At 53.8% G+C, this 18,736-nt stretch overlaps 2 protein-coding genes across 2 annotated transcripts in view; one reads left to right on the top strand and one right to left on the bottom strand.

Moving 5' to 3' along the window:
• The window catches only part of LOC144131005 (uncharacterized), a 303,799-nt gene that overhangs the window by 163,523 nt on the left and 121,540 nt on the right, over positions 1-18,736 (bottom strand). The gene's annotated exons all lie outside the window — the stretch shown is intronic.
• LOC144119238 (uncharacterized) lies at positions 11,257-13,211 on the top strand. Its single transcript, XM_077651938.1, has 2 exons — positions 11,257-11,896; positions 12,616-13,211. The coding sequence occupies exons 1-2, from the start codon at positions 11,260-11,262 to the stop codon at positions 13,209-13,211; spliced, it is 1,233 nt and encodes a 410-aa protein (XP_077508064.1). The 5' UTR covers positions 11,257-11,259.

Raw genomic sequence — 18,736 nt, 5'->3', positions numbered from 1 at the left:
CTCTCGTTGAGATAATGCTCTCTTAGAACCTCTCTTCGGAGAGAAGTTCTTTTGGTCCTGTAAATATTGTAAATAAATCCCCAGTAGTAATATTTCCTCCCATAATCCAACTCCTTCACTCGTCGACCTGCCTTTCCCTTCTGGTGGTGGCAGAGGCTTCGGAGCGAGCGTCGATTTGACCCGTGGTTCCGTCATAACGTCTCCGAATCGCCACATCTAACAACAGCCAGACAAGTCAAATCACCACACTGTGAGACAAGTTCACAAAGCACACAGCGAGGTCTGATGAGACGAAGTGTTGTAGTGATTTGTTTGTGCCGTCATGTCACAGAAGAGGATATCAACATTTTTTTCACCTCTTCCAAAGCGCCTATGCTAAGACACCAAAGCCAGCAATGGTAATCATGTTCTTATCTATATTTTCTACTTTGACTTATATTCGCGAGGACACATTGAGCCTCTTCAATTTTCTTGTTCTCGTTACTCGCATGCTGCCAGAGCCAGCCAGAGCCCATACGTTATTCCCGTATTGTTCTGACTACTGACCACGCGCGGCGCACTCTGGTGCGTGTTCGTTTTTTCTCTGGCCGAGTGGATTTTGGCCTGACAGCGTTTTGGACGCTTTCTGGGGAGCAGTCGAGAAAAAGAAACTATCATCGCTCGCCTCCATCGTTGCGGAGGCCCGCCGCAAAGTGACGCCGTTCGCTTGACGGCGTCACTTTCTCGTCGATCTTATCAGATCCTCTCAGCTTTATGCGAATAACTTTCGCAGAGGAGGGGGGGGTGCCCCAACGCTTGTCTTGAAAGCGACCAAGAAAGAGTAACTGGTGGCGGCGGGCGCGCAGGCGATGGGTACACAGTGCATCTGGTGCTGTTCGTCTTGCTCTCCGCGTTGAAGGCAGTGGCAGCACGAAGTTAGCTGATGCAGCTGCTCTTTCCCACGCCTCAGTTTTCACCGCGAGTGTCATGGAATGAGATGGGTTGATGTTTGTGCACGCTCCAACACCATGCTCGTTGATTTAGTTTTCCAATGTGTTGCTATCGCATTCATTGTTGTTGTTGTTTCGCTCACAAAATGGCTCATACCCCACAAGAGAGATTGGCCATAACCAGGCGGGGACTATTTGAATTGCAGATTGCATGCGTCCAGCATAAGGCGACCGCAAAATTTGGGCAACTCAGTTTCCGTGACAGAGATGGCTGCAGGTGGTTAGGGGGTCTAACAATCTAAATTTGAGGCAAGGGATTCAGTACAACAAAATAAAAAATGTAGGAATTGCATTCATTGCTGCGCCCTTCCGGGGGACTTTTTTTTCTAATCATGCCCCACAACTCGTCTAACCGCACCATGGTCACGAATAAATTTATTTGTAAGATAGGCAAATAATTTTAGATATATATAGTCACAAAAAATTACTGACGGCTTCACAACTCGAATTTAAGTCGACTGACTGACAATTTGCCGTCATGTGTCATAGCGTTCGAATAACCGGTGCTTTAAAAAAGAACTAGGGGCACGATGGTTTTTATAAACTACATATTTATTTTGTTGCGCTCGTGCTAAACTACAGTAATACGTCTATCCTGCAAAATATATGTGTAGTTCACCGTCATTCCCCAACGAAATAATTACTTGCCCAGGGCGTCAGGCGAGCACTGAGGCTGATACTTAGCAGGAAGATGTCCCGCAAGTCGAGCATCTTCAAGGGGATGAAGAACCTACTCTAGGTAATTTACCGACTCTGCTCTTCATAGCGTTCTTAATTCTGAGGTGGTGAAGCTCCCTAATGAGCTAGCCTACCTGTGTAGCACAACTGCTTTCTGAATCGCGCAAAACGTAAGACCAAGCCAGTTAATTACTTTCGTATCATCCGAATCGAATGTTAACAATCTCTCCGGGAGAAGTGAAGACAAAGATGCAGCGCCATAAGAGCACTGATTCATTTGCAGTGACGGCATAATGAACATTGGCAATATAGTACATTAGCGGCCTTAATTTCATCACTGATTATTAATTACACATATTCCCGCACCACTGGCGGGAATCTTTGCGCTAACTGTGTCGCTGGCACATACGCGTAAATATAAAACATCACAAGAAAACTACACTCGGGAAGTTTCCGCCAGTTTGTTCAAAAACAGCTCTTCAGTCAAGTCACGAACCGCGGACCAGTGCGTTACGCTACGAGTATTGCAGAAAGTTCCTTGCTCATAAATGCAAAACATCCACTTTCACACGACGTTTAAGGTCTATACACTACGTAACAAGGTTTAAAAAAACAAACAATGGCGGCGTCTTGTCCGGCTGTCAACATACCTTTCCCGCTGAACCTGGAAAGTTGAAACCCCTTTGGTTCAAGGGGAACAGCCTCATCTGACAGCCGCTGCTTAATTTTTTTCCTTTCCGGTTTACATAGATACTGCGTCTAGACAAAATGTTTCTCCCGCCCCTCAAGACGAGATACTGGCTTCACAGACTAATGTGAAAACTGTGCCGCGGGCGCCTGCATCGCCTGTGCCAACATGCTCCTCTGGTGAGAATTCCTGCCGAAGTTTTATTATACGTTGAATTAGCATACAATTTGAAACCAGCGGAGTCATGTATAGTGCACTACATAGTGATGCCTTAAATATTTACTTTCAGATCCACAGAAGGTGGAAACAAGCAAGTTTGAAATTGGGATGTACTAGGATAGCTCCAAAGCAGACGATCAGACCAGATATCAGCTGCTAACGTCTCCTTGGATTCCACCGCAGGGTTGCATGTTCAAAAGCACGAAAGATTTGAAACAGAAACGCAGGTTTCAAATGGCTTGGCTAGGTAGGTACCGATGGCTCAGCTATTCAGCGCTTCAAGAAGGTGTTGTTGCAAATGGGTCGCAAGCCCCAAGGGTAGCGTTGGCCTGGCGGCCTGGGGTACTGCTGGAAACATCCGAAGGTCCTGGCAAAGGATGAGTCGACTGCAAACAGGACAACTTGTTTATTCTAGCATCGCAAAAGAGCAGCCGGTCAGGGCGACCACGTTACTCGACGGAAGAAATCGAAGTCTCTCTTTGGCGTCCGGGGCAGCTGCCTTTATACCCTCGGAGTCGAGGGCAAGAAGGAACGGCTCGGGAAGGGGCGCACGAGACGGCGACGCACGGACATGTTGAGACGGGACGTGACGCGTCCGCCGGGCCGGCGCCGGTCAGACCTCCTCGCTTCCCAGTTGGGGAGTTCCTCTCCCCGGCTGCCGCGCTTTGAAAAGCGTGGGCACCAACATGCACACACACACGCACACACGAAGACACGTGGCATTGAAACCTGCCTGGACGCGCTTGGCGGGAGGCGTTGTGGCAGCGCTGAACGGGCCAAAATAACCGCCACTTTGAACGAAGCCCCGGCGTCCGTTGCATCCGCGCCGGCTATACAGCGCGTCGTAGGCGAAACGTAACAGACCGCCCCGCCGGGAGAAGGAGATCCCGATGGTCAGGGGACTGCATCCGCTGTCCGGAGGGATGTCGCTCGATGATGCTCGTAATCGAAATCGGTCGTCCCTCGGCGTTGCTTGAGCGCAGCGCACAGAGAAGGCCTCGTTCTCAGGTTCAGGTTCACACAGGACACTGCAAAGTGACTTCGGGAGAGTTGCCATTTTTGTTCTCGTTCCCAGCAAGCGTTAGAACTACGCCGAAACGCAACCGCTCAGTCAGCAAGCACGACACAACCCTCACTAAGCTCTGCCAGGCTCTTTCCCCTTTTATACTACTGCCTAGTTCCTTACAGTAGTCAAGCAGCACTCAGAACGCGTCCACAAATGGGAAAATTGCACTAGAAAGCACGTCATCACTTTGAAACACTAAACAAAAGCAATATGTTAAAAATCCTGCCTCAGGAAGAAAACATCAGTAACAAACAACTTTGAGGCGGATTCCCACGTTAGGGGCCTCGACTTAAGCCATCGGCGTTACCGTTGAGACTCCCCTTTTTGTAACGCACCTCAAAGGAATATAGTTGCGAAGCGAGGCTCCAGAGCAGGAGGCGGCCATTTTTGGGAGAGATGGTCTGCAGCCATTGGAGAGGGCAGTGATCCGTCTCAATGGTAAACCTCGAGCCGGCTAGGTAGCATGACAATTTCTGAACGGCCCACACGAGACACGCACACTCTTTCTCGGTGGCGCTGTACGCCTGCTCACGACAGGTCAGCTTACGACTAGCATACAGGACGGGGTGTTCCACTTCTCCATTTTCCCGTTGGCACAGTACAACGCCCATGCCTCGCTCACTAGCATCGCACTGAACAACGAACCCTTTTGTGTCGTCTGGCGATCGTAGCACAGGCTGGCTTGTTAGGGCGCTCTTTAGGGCGCTGAAAGCTCTTTCCTTTGTCTCGCCCCAGACAACTGTTTGGGGCTCTGTTTTTTTTAGAGCACCGTCAGGGGAACCGCGATATCGGAGTACCTGGGGATCTACCTCTGATAGTAGCCGGCGACACCTAAGAACGACCGAATATCGGTCTTCGTGCGCGGTTGCGGGAAGTCTCGCACAGCGGCCACCTTTATTTCAGAGGGGCGGCGACGACCCTGTCCAATCACGTGACCGAGGTAGACAACCTCGGCCTGTGCTAATTGGCACTTGGGAGCCTTGACTGTCAAGCCCGCTTCGCGCAGGCGGGTTAGCACTGCCCGCAAGTGTGCCATATGCTCAGACCAGGATGCGGAGAATATCGCTACGTCGTCTAAATACGGTAAAGCGAATTATTCCTGTCCCCGCAACACTTTGTCCATGAGGCTTGAAAAGCAGTATGGCGCGTTCTTCAAACCAAAACTCAAAACTTTAGGACGGAATGTTCCCATTGGTGAAATGAACGCCGCATACCTACTAGCCTCTTCTGTAAGTGGAACCTGCCAATAACACTCTTGCAAGAGACGTTCCTTAGTCTTCTCAACTCCTAGGTGTCCGGAGCACGAACCACCATGCGACAAGCGCAACAGATCCTGACGGTAGCACTGAGGCACGATCAGCTGATCGAACTCCACTCCCCTGCGGTCTAGATACTTCCGGTACAGGACCCCACCTCTTTCCACAAAACGAGCATTTTTCTTGGCGATACCTTCCTTGACATTGCAGCGCATGTTTTCTAGGCTGCCATCCTTTTTTTGCTCGGCTATCAAAGCCGACCGGCTGACTTTTAGCAACCTATTAAGTCCATCTGACGTAGGCGCGATGAGCAAATCTGCAGATAGCTCTTCTAACTTTCCCGTGTCGGGCATTTCCTCTCCAGTACCTGGTGCCTTCAACGCTACAGGCTCAATTTTATTCAGTTCGGACGTGCTCTGAATATCAGCTTGCTGCGCCTCCGACCATTTTTCATTGTTCGACAACGTCGGCCCCGCAACTACCGCCTTTGCAGCGAGCTCCCGAACTCTCGATCTGGTTAAGGCCTGAACGCTAGCCTCACCAAACAAAAGCCCCTTCTCGCGCAGGAGGTGATCGGACCTGTTCGAAAATAGGTACGGGTACTGGGGGGGGGGGGGGGGGGGGCAGCATAGATGACACTGCAGCCTCCGTCTCAATTGCTCCGAAAGGTCCTTCAATAAGCACTTTTGCTACGGGCAGACACACGCTATGTGCTTCCACGCTTGCTTGATCCATGCGCACTCGCCCGTGAACATATCGGGTTCTACGTAAGAGGGGTGAACTACATCCATTGTAGCTTCGGAATCACGAAGCACTCGGCACTCTTTCCCGTTCACGAGGAAGTCTCGCATTTAAGGCTCGAGAAGCTTCATGTTCTCGTCAGTGCTGCATAATGACAAAAACACGACTTTTGTTTTTGTTTCTGGACACTGCGCCGAAAAGTGATCCGGCTTCTGGCACGTATAACACACGCGCGCTTGCCTCGTCTCGAACCGCTTTCTGCGTTCGGCTTCGGCTGCCGCCGTCTCCTTACGTTCGGTCGGACTGCTTTCACTCGCATCCGCACTACGTGTGTCCCCCCTTGCTCTCATGGGTGTGAACTTCGGCCTCTCAGACTTGGAGCCAAATTCACCCTTTTGACCGTCCTTAGCTCCGCGAGCCCGGCGCGTCACAAACTCCTCGGCTAGCTCGGCGGCTTTAGCTACTGTACTAACGTCTGGCCTATCCAAGACCCAGTACCGCACGTTCTCAGGTAACCGACTATAAAACTGTTCCAGCCCGAAACACTGCAGAATTTTCTCGTGGTCACCAAACGCTTTCTCTTCTTTGAGCCACTCCTGCATGTTTGACATAAGCCTGTAGGCAAACTCTGTATATGACTCACTTGTGCCTTTTTCATTTTCCCGAAACTTCCGACGGAACGCCTCCGCTGACAGCCTGTACTTTTTTAGCAGACTCGATTTCACTTGGTCGAAATCCTCTGCCTCCTCTCTCTTCAAGCGAGTGACTACGTCGGCCGCCTCGCCGGGTAACAAAGTGAGCAAGCGCTGTGGCCACGTTTCCCGAGAGAACCCCTGCTTCTCGCACGTTCGCTCAAAGTTAACCAGGAACAAACCAATGTCCTCTCCAAGCTTAAACGGCTGCATCAGGTCAGTCATTTTGAACGATACTCGTTCTCCTGCACCGCGTGCCTGACTTCCATTACGAGCGCGTTCCATCTCTACCTCGAGACGCTTCATTTCCAAAGCGTGTTGACGGTCGCGCTCTTCTTTCTCTTCATCTTTTTGTTCTTTACGTTCGCGCTCGTCTTTCTCTTCTTGTTCTTTACGTTCACGCTCGTCTTTCTTTTTTTGCTCTTTACGTTCGCGCTCGTCTTTCTCTTTTTGCTCCCTCTCCTCAATGGTCTCAAGGCATTCCGACAGCTCGTCATCCTCAGCCTCCAACTCAAGAATAGCCCTTAGCAGTTCTGGTTTTCTGAGTTTGTCTGAGACATCCAGACCCAACTCTCTTGCAAGCTCCAGCAATTTCGGTTTGCGCAACGACTTCAAATCCATGGCTGCTCCGAATGCTGCTTTCTCTACTGCTTACTATTGTCTTGCCGCAAACTAACCCGGCAGCAACGACAACCACAATTACCAGCTCTGTTTCTGACACTAACAAAAGCCTGGCAAAACTCAGAAGAAAGTCCCGCACTCACCAAACCTCGCAGCCAAGAATTCAGCGCAGTCGTTCCGCTGCTGGCAATTAGTCATCACACAGGGCTCGTTGCACTGCTCCCGGATGGTCGTTGTGCTGCTCAGCATACAGTCGACCGCATATCTTCGCTGCTGGCCTCCGTTGTCGCGATCCCACCGCTGCCACCAGTTGTTGCAAATGGGTCGCAAGCCCCAAGGGTAGCATTGGCCTGGCGGCCTGGGGGACAGCTGGAAACATCCGAAGGTCCTGGCAAAGGATGAGTCGACTGCCAACAGAACAACTTGTTTATTCTAGCATCGCAATAGAGCAGCCGGTCAGGTCGACGACGTTACTCGACGGAAGAAATCGAAGTCTCTCTTTGGCGTCCGGGGCAGCTGCCTTTATACCCTCGGAGTCGAGGGCAAGAAGGAACGGCTCGGGATGAGGCGCACGAGACGGCGACGCACGCACATGTTGAGACGTGACGTGACGCGTCCGCCGGGCCGGCGCCGGTCAGACCTCCTCGCCTCCCAGTTGGGGAGCTCCTCACCGCGGCTGCCGCGCTTTGACAAGCGTGGGCACCAACATGCACACACACACACGCACACACGAAGACACGTGGCATTGAAACCTGCCTTTACGCGCTTGGCAGGAGGCGTTGTGGCAGCGCTGAACGGGCCAAAATGACCGCCACTTTGAACGAAGCCCCGGCGTCCGTTGCATCCGCGCCGGCTATACCGCGCGACGTAGGGGAAACGTAACAGTGTGTTTTGCCGAGTGTGTGTCCTCTTCTGTAGACATGAGGTTGGCAGGGGCCAACATGAGCGCACTTGAGCCCTCGTGTCCAAACCGTTCCAAAAATGGAAGCACGCACTCGAAATCTTCGACACACACGAAAATAATAAATATCACGGTGAGTCCCAGCTGGCAGCTGATAATTTTCTCCAAGCATTCTCAGGAAGCGCACCCAATGTGATCGATCAGCTGGACCAGCGCAGGCAAAAACAAAGAGAACACACAAGAAAGTTACGACTAATTGTTGAGACAGTTGCCTTTTCCTGGCGACAAGGTCTGGCTCTTCGTGGCCATAGGGATAGTGGTCTTATGGATTTGACCAAAGCCTCAAGTGAAAATACTGGTATTTTCAGAGCCCTTCTTCGCATGCGAGCTGATTGTGGAGATACAGATATGAAGAACCATTTGGAAAGTTTCCCCAGTAATGTCTCGTATTTAAGCCCAGATGTACAAAACCAGATTATAGAAACATGCTGTGAACTTAGCAAAGAAAGCCTAGCTGCAAAAGTAAACGCTGCAGGCTGCTTCTCCGTACTCGCTGACGAAACAACGGACATTGCTGGAATCAAACAGCTCACCGTTTGTGCAAGGCACCTAAACAAGGATGCCAACGACATCGAAGAAGTGTTCTTAGGTTTTGTGCCAATTCTGGAGCAAAGTGGCAGGGCCCTCGCCGACACCATTATAAAATTTCTGCTAGACCTTGGAATTAACATGCATCATCTTCGTGGCCAAGGTTATGATGGTGCTAGCTCGATGGCTGGTAAAACGAATGGTGTGCAAGCTGCCGTTCGTGAGAAATATCCATCCACGCTGTACACACATTGCGCCAGCCACTCCCTCAACCTAGTTCTTTGTGTGGCGTGCTCTATCAATGATATCTCAAACTGTTTTGGAACGATAAAGGCATCGTCGAACTTTTTCCGCAAGTCTCCTATCCGCTCACACGTTTTACGAGAAATGATAAGTTTGATGTGTCCAGAGTCCACAAGGCAGCGACGTTTGGGATTGTGTGAAACGCGCTGGGTGGAAAAGCATGATGCAGTTCTTTCATTTTTGAATCTGTTTTAACCGCTTATCGCGACAATAGAAGAGATAAAATTAAACGGCACTGGCAAAAATCCAGTTCAGGCAAATAGCCTAGCGTTGGCGCTTTTGTCGTCGGCATACCTCGTGAGCCTGCATGTGGCGGAACATGCGTTAACGGTGACTTGCGTTAACGGTCAAAAAAGCGGCAGACGAGGAACATCGACATAAGCACCGCGACATAGATGTGGCACAGCAGGCCATCGAAAATGACTGCAAGAATGCGAATGCTTCATTCTCGGAAATCTTTGCACATGTACTGGAACTGGCAAAAAAGCTGGGTGTGCAAATCACCAGCTGACGAGCCGGTGTCCGGCAGCAGGACCGTGGGAGCCTTGCATCAGAAAATGCCGAGGAATATTTCCGAACTGTGTTCATTCCTTTCATGGACCACGTATTAGCACAGTTACAAGAACGGTTCGAAAAGCGCAGGACAATACTCAAAGACTTTTGTGTAATTGTATCCTCCGCAATAGCACCAATGCAAGATGATCGAGACAAAGGAGCAGAAAATCTCCTGGCCGTTTTTGCGCAAGACATGGCTACGAGGGCTGCTTTGGGAGAACTGCGACTATGGTGGACAAAGTGGGCGAAAGAAGCAGCAAGCCAGCGCCCCAGCACAGGAAAAGATGCCTTCCTTCATTGCGACTGCAGGTTCTACACAAATGTGTACAAACTGCTGCGGATTTTAGTCACCCTCCCAGTGACAACTAAAAGCGCAGAGAAAACATTTTCGAGCATGACATTACTGAAAAACTACTTGCGCTCAACAATGTCTGAGGAGCGCATGGTTGGGCTGGCGCTTCTATACGCCCACAGAGACATCGATATCAACGTGGATGAAGTCAGTGCCCACTTCGCTAAACTTCCCCGATGAGTCAAGTTTGTCCTTTAGATAGTGGAGCCGCAAAAATCAATGCAAGTGAAAAGCTCTGTTTCTTAAGGTCTATAAACGTGAAATTACGAAAATGTATGACTATGCATACCGGAGAAACTTGTGCCCTTCATTGTAACAGTTAGCATCATGATCAAAAGTACCAATCGAATACGAAAATTTTGAGGACATCAATAACCGATTTTGATTGACCTTGTGGCTATACACGCGAATCCCCTGTCCCATAGTAACGGCCGCGCGTAATTATCACGTGATGTTATGCGCGCGCCGTTCGGGAGGTTTGCGAGGGAGGGCACTAAACCACCCCCGCATCCTTTCGCACCCCCGCAGCGACGCCGCCGCGGAGACTTTCCCCCTTTCCCCTCTTTCATGGAGAGACCTCCTCTCCACATCCCTGAAGAAGGCGCGGTCGCGCGGTTCTCTTGGGGCCCGCTTGTCTTCTGGCGGGAGCCGCGCGGACGCAGATCTGCCACGGAGACCGCTGCCATTATCGCCCGGCCACCGTGTGTGAACTGACCGCCGCGGGCCGCGAGCGAGGAGCCACGCGAGGTGAGCGGAACCTTTCTCCACCACCGTTTTGTGTGCGCTCTACCCTTTTGTGCATTTTACCCCCGTACGCGAGCGGAACACTCCCTCGTGTCGGCGGTTGTTTTGTTGCTTGCTTCTGCTTGTATTGCTCGGGAGCAATAAACGGTCATCCGAGTAGCAAACTCGTGTTTGTCCCCTCTGGCCCGAACCCGCCGTGGTTGCGACTTACCGCAGCGCGGGTTGGGGGTCACAGCTCTGACTGCTAGGGCTGGCACGCTGGTGCTAGAGTGCGACTACTGCTTCTAGCCCTTTGAGCGTTATTACAAGAATAACCCCCATATTCTTGGCGCCCAACGTGGGGCCAGAGGTGTGACAAACCGAGTGTCTGTGACCGACTGCCGACGCACAGGCTAGCTGTGGCGTGCAGTGGGATTGACTTCCAGTCCCTGCTGTGGTTGTCCGATATGGCATCTCAGCAGCAACAGGTTGACGCGGCAGTAACAACTACTGCTGGCGTATTTGCAGAAGCTGACGCTAGCCCCTGCGATCTAATATCGTTTGAGCCGAGCGGTGATTCACGCGACACACTGGCTCAGACGAGGGGCGACGCTAGGCACTTCTCGCCAAGCGCTATGCCGCCAGGTATGGAGAGCACGGCGCAACCTGCGCAGCCTTGCTCATCCCACGCGGCCCCTCAGCCAGAACTTCTTGGCCAGGCCAACCCCCAAGAGGCTGTGTTGCGCAACGCCTTGCGCCTCATAGAGAGCCTCACGGGTATTGTGCAGAACAACCTGCAAACGCCCGCTCCAGTGGCGAGACCTAGGCTTCGGGTGGACCTTCCCAGCTACGGTGGCTATCATGATCTTGTCAGTGCCAACGAGTACATGGATCGCATGCTGAACTACCAGCAGGCGACGGGGCTTACCGATGGCGAGGTTTTGGCGGGTGTCGTGCCAGTCTCACTGACTGATCAGGCTGCCCGCTGGTTCTGCCTCACTGGCCACCGGTCACGCACAATGGAGGAGTTCCGAGCGAGGTTTCGCGAGGAGTTCTTGCCCGCAGATTACGACCGTCGTCTGCGGCGCGAGTTGGAGCTGCGTACTCAGCATCCGGACGAATCCTTGCTTGAGTACGTGAGGGCGATGGACGAACTTTATCGTATCGCAGACCCCTCAGCTCCGAACGGCGAGAAGGTAGAGCGCGTCACGCGACAAGCTCACCCTACCTTCGCAGCCTACCTACGAGGCGTGCAGTTCAGGGACTTGGACAAACTCGCCTCGGCAGCCAAGCGCATACAGGCGGACATACTCGCCTCCCACGCGTATCGGCCACCACCGCCAGCGTCGCAGGCACTTGAGCCGCGATGCGCCTGGAACGGAGACACTTTTCGCATTCGTTCCCGGGGTGCCGAAACGGTTGCATTCAGTGACGGGCAACTGAGAAACGGTTGGGAATTGTCTGACCGAGCTCTCGACCCGTACACGTATGCTATGCGGGCAGCACACGCTGCACGTAACCAAGGTACGCAGAATCGGGACCGACATGCCGACCCGAGGACGCTGGAGCAAAGGGCAACTGCGATGGTACGCCCGGCAGGGAGGAACGGTCAACCGGCGCGGCCGAACGCCCTCTGCTACCGGTGCAACCAACGAGGGCACTACGCCCGGGAATGCAGACGCCCCGTGAACCGAGAGCACGCGCTTTCGGGAAACGAACGGAGCCGCTGGTGAGCAACGCTGCACAGCCGGCGGCGTCACCAGCGGTGCTCAGTGAGTCACACGAACTCCTAGCCCCGCTGGCTTGTCGTTTGGAACCACCCAGCGACACGCCAGTCCCGCTTATTGAGCTTACGGTTGCTCGACGTAAGTTCGTGGCTTTGCTAGACACAGGAGTGAGCGCATCCCTGTTTGGCGACGAGGTATGCGAGCATCTCCGTCGGAACGGACTCCGACTGCGAGCGAGCAACCTCACGTTCCGATTAGCCAGCGGCACAGCGCACGCGAGCGGTGCCGCGCGGCTTGTGGTGCGGTGGGAGAAACGAGTGAGGCGCCAGCGCTTCGCTCACCTCCCCGGCCTGTCGGTTCCTATTATTCTTGGTAGAGACTTCCTCGCGAAGACGGGCATTGTTATTGAAATCTGGAACGGAGGATATAGGGAGCGAGCATGTGGCACCTTTAAACCTTTCGTTAAACCCCCAAAAGCGTCAGAAGCACATTCGCTTTCCGATGCTACGCGCGCAGACGTACGCAACGATCGCCCGAAAAAGCCCCTCGAAACGCCTTCGGCCGAGCTGCCATACCAGCCGGTCGACCGCGCCGAGAGGAAAAGCTCGGAAGGGAACCCCTCCCTTCCCGTGCGACCCCCTGTCCCCCCTGCGGTTGCACTCTGCGCCGCGGCGGCATGCAGGCCTTCCCACCCGCTCCTGAACAACTCAGGCGGTTTGTCGGGGGAGGAAAACGCACGCTTGTCTCTGCTCCTCAACAAATACGACGCTGTATTCACGGAGCGGCCTGGCTGCACTACGCTGGTTAGGCACAAAATTGAGACAGGCGACGCCGTTCCGTGGAAGTGCAATCCTCGGCCAGTCAGCTTGGCTAAGAGGAAAGCGCTCGATAACGCTCTGGACGAACTTCTCGACACAGGCGTTGTGGAACGTTCAAACAGCCCCTGGGGGTTTCCAGAGGTGCTGGTGCCCAAAAAGGATGGAACTACCCGCCTTTGTGTGGACTATCGACGCCTGAACGAGGTGACATGGAAGGACGCATACCCACTTCCGAGCATTCCCTCGATCGTGTCTAATGTTGGTGGAGCGAAGTACTGTGATGACCGCCCATAATGCGCAGGTCCACACGGGACGGAGAGGCAAAGAGACACCGTATGGCTCAGTTTAAACAAACAGATATATTCAATAATTACACATGATTAAGATTATACATCAGAGGCTGGGGCGTCCGAGCTTACGTGCCGACGACTTCATGAGGACGATGGAAGGGCTCCGGAGTTGAGCTCGCCGGCAGAAGCTGCACGCCGTCGGGCTTCGGCGCTGAAGGCCCCCTTGGCGAACGATGTCGTCCTGAGCGTCCTTCTTCCGTACTGCTTGTCGATTTTTATATCCTCTTATCCCCACACTCCCTAGGGTGAGGACGCCCACGCCAAAAGGGGGGGGGGGGGCTAGGGCTTTCACTTGGGCGCACAAACACACCGCCGCACTTATGGTCTCGCCCCCCTCACGTGTTGAGTCCGAGGGAAAGAAGGTTGTCTTCGAGGTAGCGCATAGCGTCGGCTGTGGTAAGGCGCGCTCTGGCCCGCTGTCGGTTCCCGCGGGTCACTGGCCTCCCTTCTCCATCAAATGACACTCGCCCCTCAAGGCCGGAACGCGAGGTCACTAAAAGGCCGGGAAAGTGGTCCCTTGTCCTGGGATGTGCTCGGGAGGGTTGATTGATGATGCCCACCGTCTTGCCACGGGGTCAGGCCCGCCGAAACGAGGCCGCCCTGGAACGGCCACGGCAATTGGGGAGGATAAAGCCCGTTTCCCCGCGGCGGCGGCGGCGGCGTTCGACTCGTGCCGACACTATGGAAAGGGGGTCCGGTTGTGCTTAAGCCCCTTCGTTCTGGTCGTCTCCGTGCGGTCCACGGCGGCAGGCCCGAAAGCAATCCCACTCAAGTTGCTTGCAGCCATATACAGTAGAAACATGAAAGGGGGTCCGGTTGTGCTTTCGCCGCCACTGGGGGCTCCGTCTACGCCGCGCCGTCGAACGCGGACGCTCGTAGCACACACAAGGAACGTCACAGTACTTCACTACGCTCGATGCCAGCAGAGGATACTTTCAGGTGGAGATGACTCCCAGTGACCGAGAGAAAACAGCTTTCACTTGTCACAGGGGACTTTTCCAGTTTACCCGAATGCCTTTCGGCCTGGTCGGAGCGCCCGCGACGTACCAGCGTCTGATGGACCGTGTCCTAGGCGATGCAAGGTGGCACCACGCTCTTGCTGACCTGGATGACATTGTCGTGTATTCGGCAACCTTTGATGAGCACTTAGGCAATCTCAGGGATGTACTGGAAAGGCTGAGGTCGGCGGGAATCACTCTGAACCCGAACAAGACCCAGATAGCGGCGACCCGAATAACACTGTTGGGGTTCACGCTAAACAAAGGACGCCTTTTGCCGTGCGAGGACAAGCTCCGTGCTTTATTGCAGTTCCCATCGCCGGCAGACATAGGCGGACTGAGACGCTTTCTGGGGCTGGTGAACTTTTATCGCCAGTTTATCCCAGATTGCGCAGCTCTGCAAGCCCCCTTAATGGCATTGTTGAGGAAAGGTGTGAAGTGGCATTGTGGACCCAAGCAAGAGGCGGCACTACGCCATCTCACTTGCGCGCTCGCGGAAACCACAGAGCTGAGGCTGCCTGACATGAACAGGGAATTTATGATCCACACGGACGCTTGTGACTTGGGCTTAGGAGCAGTCCTGCTTCAAGAGCACGAAGGTAGCCTGAGACCGGTGGCGTTCGCTAGCCGATCATTAACTCCCGCAGAAACTATTCCGTGACAGAAAAGTAATTTCTCGCGATTATCTTCGCTCTGCGGAAGTTCGACTATTACGTCGAGTCGCCTTCGTGATTGAGACGGATCACATGGCACTCACGTGGCTGAGGCGCCTAGGCGAGCCGAGCGGACGCCTAGCGCGATGGGCGCTACTCCTCCAGCGTTACGACTTTACCATGCGCTGCAGGAGGGGTAAAAAAAAACAACGTTGTGGCGGACGCACTTTCGCGCGCGCCCGTTGATGGCGTGGGAAGTAACAACACTGCCCACTCCGCCGTGCCCGACAGCCGGAGCAGCGCGACTGCCGCGAAGCTCACCCAACGCCCCGAGGGAAGGGACTACCCGCCTTCCCAGGGCGAAAGCGTGAACCACTTGGAATTCGACAGTTCAGTGGTGAGTGTTTTCAGCAGAAAGGAGCTTTTGGAGGCACGGCGGGAGGATCCATTTTATCTAAAAGTGTTCGACGGGCTCAGGGAGCCAGTCGGCGCGGCCGCGGAGCACATGGAGGCAACTGGTATTGTTGTCCGTGCGGGGCGCTCGAACACAGCTGGTAATGCTGCGAGCGCGATGGATTCCTATCTTCTCAACTCCGATGGCATCCTGCTGAGATATATCCCCTCCGAGAAGGATACACACGAGTCCTTCAAGGTGGTGATACCACGCACGATGAGAGGAGCACTTTTACGCTACTTTCATTACACGTGCATCGCTGGGCATGCGAGTGGCCCTAAGACTTACCTCAAGTTGTGCCGCCTCGCTACCTGGCCTGGCATGAAGCGGGATGCGATTCGCTACGCCGGCTCGTGCGACGTGTGCTAAAGGGTCAAGCCGCGTGGTGGACGCACACCCGGGCTTATGCAGCCGATCAATAGCCAGGGTCCTTGGCAAATTGCGGCTTGTGACGTCATGGGACCTTACCCCAGGACTCCGAGTGGAAACCACTTCCTGCTCGTTGTCACAGACCATTTCAGCAAATGGGTGGAACTTTTCCCACTTCGAAAGCTGACGGCACGCGTAATCATGGGGAAGCTGATCGAGGTGTTCACACGATTCGGCTACCCCGGGCAGTTGATAACGGACTGTGACGTTCCTTGTGGAGTGTGACTTTCCTTGTGTGTGCTACGAGGTTCCGCGTTCGACGGCGCGGCGTAGACGGAGACCCAGATGACAGCGGCATCATCAATTACCCAGCCATGCTCTTTGAGAGTGACGACCAGAACGAAGGGGTTTAAGCCCAACCGGACCCAACCGGACCCGCCGCCGCCGCCGCGGGGAAACGGGCTTTATACTCCCCAATTGCCGTGGTGGTTCCAGGAGAGGCCTCCCGAGCACATCCCAGGAAAAGGGACCACTTTCCCGGCCGGTGACCCGCGGGAACTGTCAGCGATCCAGAGCGCGCCTTACCTTGAGGAGCGAGTGTCAGTTGATTGATGGAGAATGGAGGCCGGTGACCCGCGGGAACTGTCAGCGGGCCAGAGCGCGCCTTACCACAGCCGACGCTATGCGCTACCTCGAAGACAACCTTCTTTCCCTCGGACTCAACACGTGAGGGGGGCGAGACCATAAGTGCGGTGGTATGTTTGTGCGCCCAAGTGAAAGCCCTAGACCCCCTCCTTCCCCTCCGGCGTGGGCGTCCTCACCCTAGGGAGTGTGGAGAAGAGGATATAAAAATCGACAAGCAGTACGGAAGCAGGACGCTCAGGACGACATCGTTCGCCAAGAGGGCCTTCAGCGCCGAAACCCGACGGCGTGCAGCTTCTGCCAGCAACCGCTCGAGCCCAACTCCCGGAGCCACTCCATCGCCCCCATGAAGTCGTCGGCACGTAAGCTCGGACGCCCCAGCCTCTGATGTATAATCTTAATCATGTGTAATTATTGAATATACTGTTTGTTTAAACTGAGTAATACGGTGTCTCTTTGCCTCTCCGTCCCGTGTGGACCTGCGCATTATGGGGGTCATCACACTGGTGTCAGAAGTGGGGTCTCAAAAGCAAATGTCCTCTGAGTGCTGTGACATTCATGACTTCAAAATTGTAATCAAAAGGGAATCACGAGACTGATTGTGGGACTTTTACCCCCATTTGAGAGGCTTGAGGCAATGGAGGGCTTGAAAAAAAAATGTCTGTATCTGAGGGAGCTCCCACTCCACAGCCGTCGCTCGGAGCAAGCATGCTGGCATTAGGAAGCGTCATTCCGACGTTTACGGGAGATAAGACACGGGTTCCAATCTGCGATTTATTTTCCATGCTAGAAGATATTGGGAAAATGGGGGGATGGTCCGATGCTCAAATGCTGAGAATGGCGAGGTGTAAGATGGCAGGAGCTGCTCATGATTTTGCATGGCGAGACGAAAAAGTAAAATCCACAAAATCATTTGCGGAATTTAAGAAGCTCGCGTTTGAGCATTTCGACACTGAACCACGTCACGTGCGGGTACAGAGGTTCCGTGACGTTGGACAGATGGTAGGGGAGGACGTGCGAACGTTTGCGTCGCGGCTTCAGCGCTTAGCGCGCGATACGTTAAGCAGGGAGGAGGAAGGAGACCAGCTAAAGAAGAAATACGCGGAGGATATACTTAAAGAGGAAATGACCGCTTTGTTCGTGGCTGGTCTGCAAGACCCCGTGCGCCGGTTCGTGCTCTCGCGCAAGCCGAGAAATTTCGACCAAGCCGTGGAGGCCGCATTGGATGAGGAACGAAATGAGGCGTTAACGACAGCCGCAGCGAGAGTACGCGTCATAGAGAGAGCGGTGCTCAACCCTGAGGTTGCTCTCTTGACAGAGCGGTTAGATCGCTTAGAACAGCTGCTATCTCAGCAGGTAGAACGCCAGGTTGAAGCGCGCGCTCAACAGCGCACATTCGCTGGAAACCGGAGACCGCCACAAAGCTACAGGCGTGGTATGCGAGATTTTGAAGAAATCGTATGCTTCGCTTGCCAGGGTCGCGGACACATCGCCAGGTTCTGCCAAAACGTGCGCCGTGGGGAGCCACAAAGAGAAGCAGGCGAGACACGCCCTAAGCAAGCCTACAGCGGGGCTCTAGATACCGAGACAAAAAACTAGTTAGTCCTCCCCAGCCTGAGGAGCGTGGGGAGGGAGCAGTGGATGATGAGGTGGTGGTAGTTTGTGTGGCCGACGAGGCATGCCCTGTTGTGCGTTGCAAGTTAAATGGTTGTTGCATGGAATTGTTGATAGAAACGGGGTCAAAGGTGACATTGCTTAAGGAGAGCAGTTTTAACACGCTTCGAAGGAAGGGGGACCGCGAGGTGTTGGAAGCGTCTGGTGGTATGGCAACCAAATTTGTAGGCATAACGGGGGATGCTCTTGGCATAAGTGGACTCTACCGGTTACACTTCTCTCTCGGCGGAATTGCATTGGAGCACCCCTCTACGTATGCCCGGACACGGTGTCTCTGCCAAACGGAGTGTCAGGTATATTAGGGCAGGATTTTTTGGGAAAAGGGAAGGTAGTAGTCTCATTCTCTGAAGAAGAGGTTAATTTGGGCGGCTCAAAAGTTCCGTTTTTGAACAGGAGAGGGGCTGAGATTCGCATTACCGATATTGACACCCGTCAAACAGTGGGATCATTGGAGAAGGTATATTCGCGGGTTGCCGTCAGGCTGGTCGAGGAGGCGGTCGTCCTTCCTTGGTCGGAGCACATTTTGTACGCGTTTGTGCCTTCAGATGTAGAGAGCGGCGCCGTGGGAGTGCTTGAGCCGGTCGACTCTCTCAGCAATGGCCTGAAGGCAGCCGCGTGCCTCGTGACAGTTAATGACGCCCACAGAGTGCCCCTACGGGTGGTTAACTGTAGCCAGCAG

The sequence above is a fragment of the Amblyomma americanum genome, chromosome 1 (genome assembly GCF_052857255.1).
Source record: "Amblyomma americanum isolate KBUSLIRL-KWMA chromosome 1, ASM5285725v1, whole genome shotgun sequence".
NCBI classification, from domain to species: Eukaryota; Metazoa; Arthropoda; class Arachnida; order Ixodida; family Ixodidae; genus Amblyomma; species Amblyomma americanum.
The sequence above is the reverse complement of the archived record's forward strand: the minus strand, read 5'-3'. Positions and strand labels throughout refer to the sequence as shown.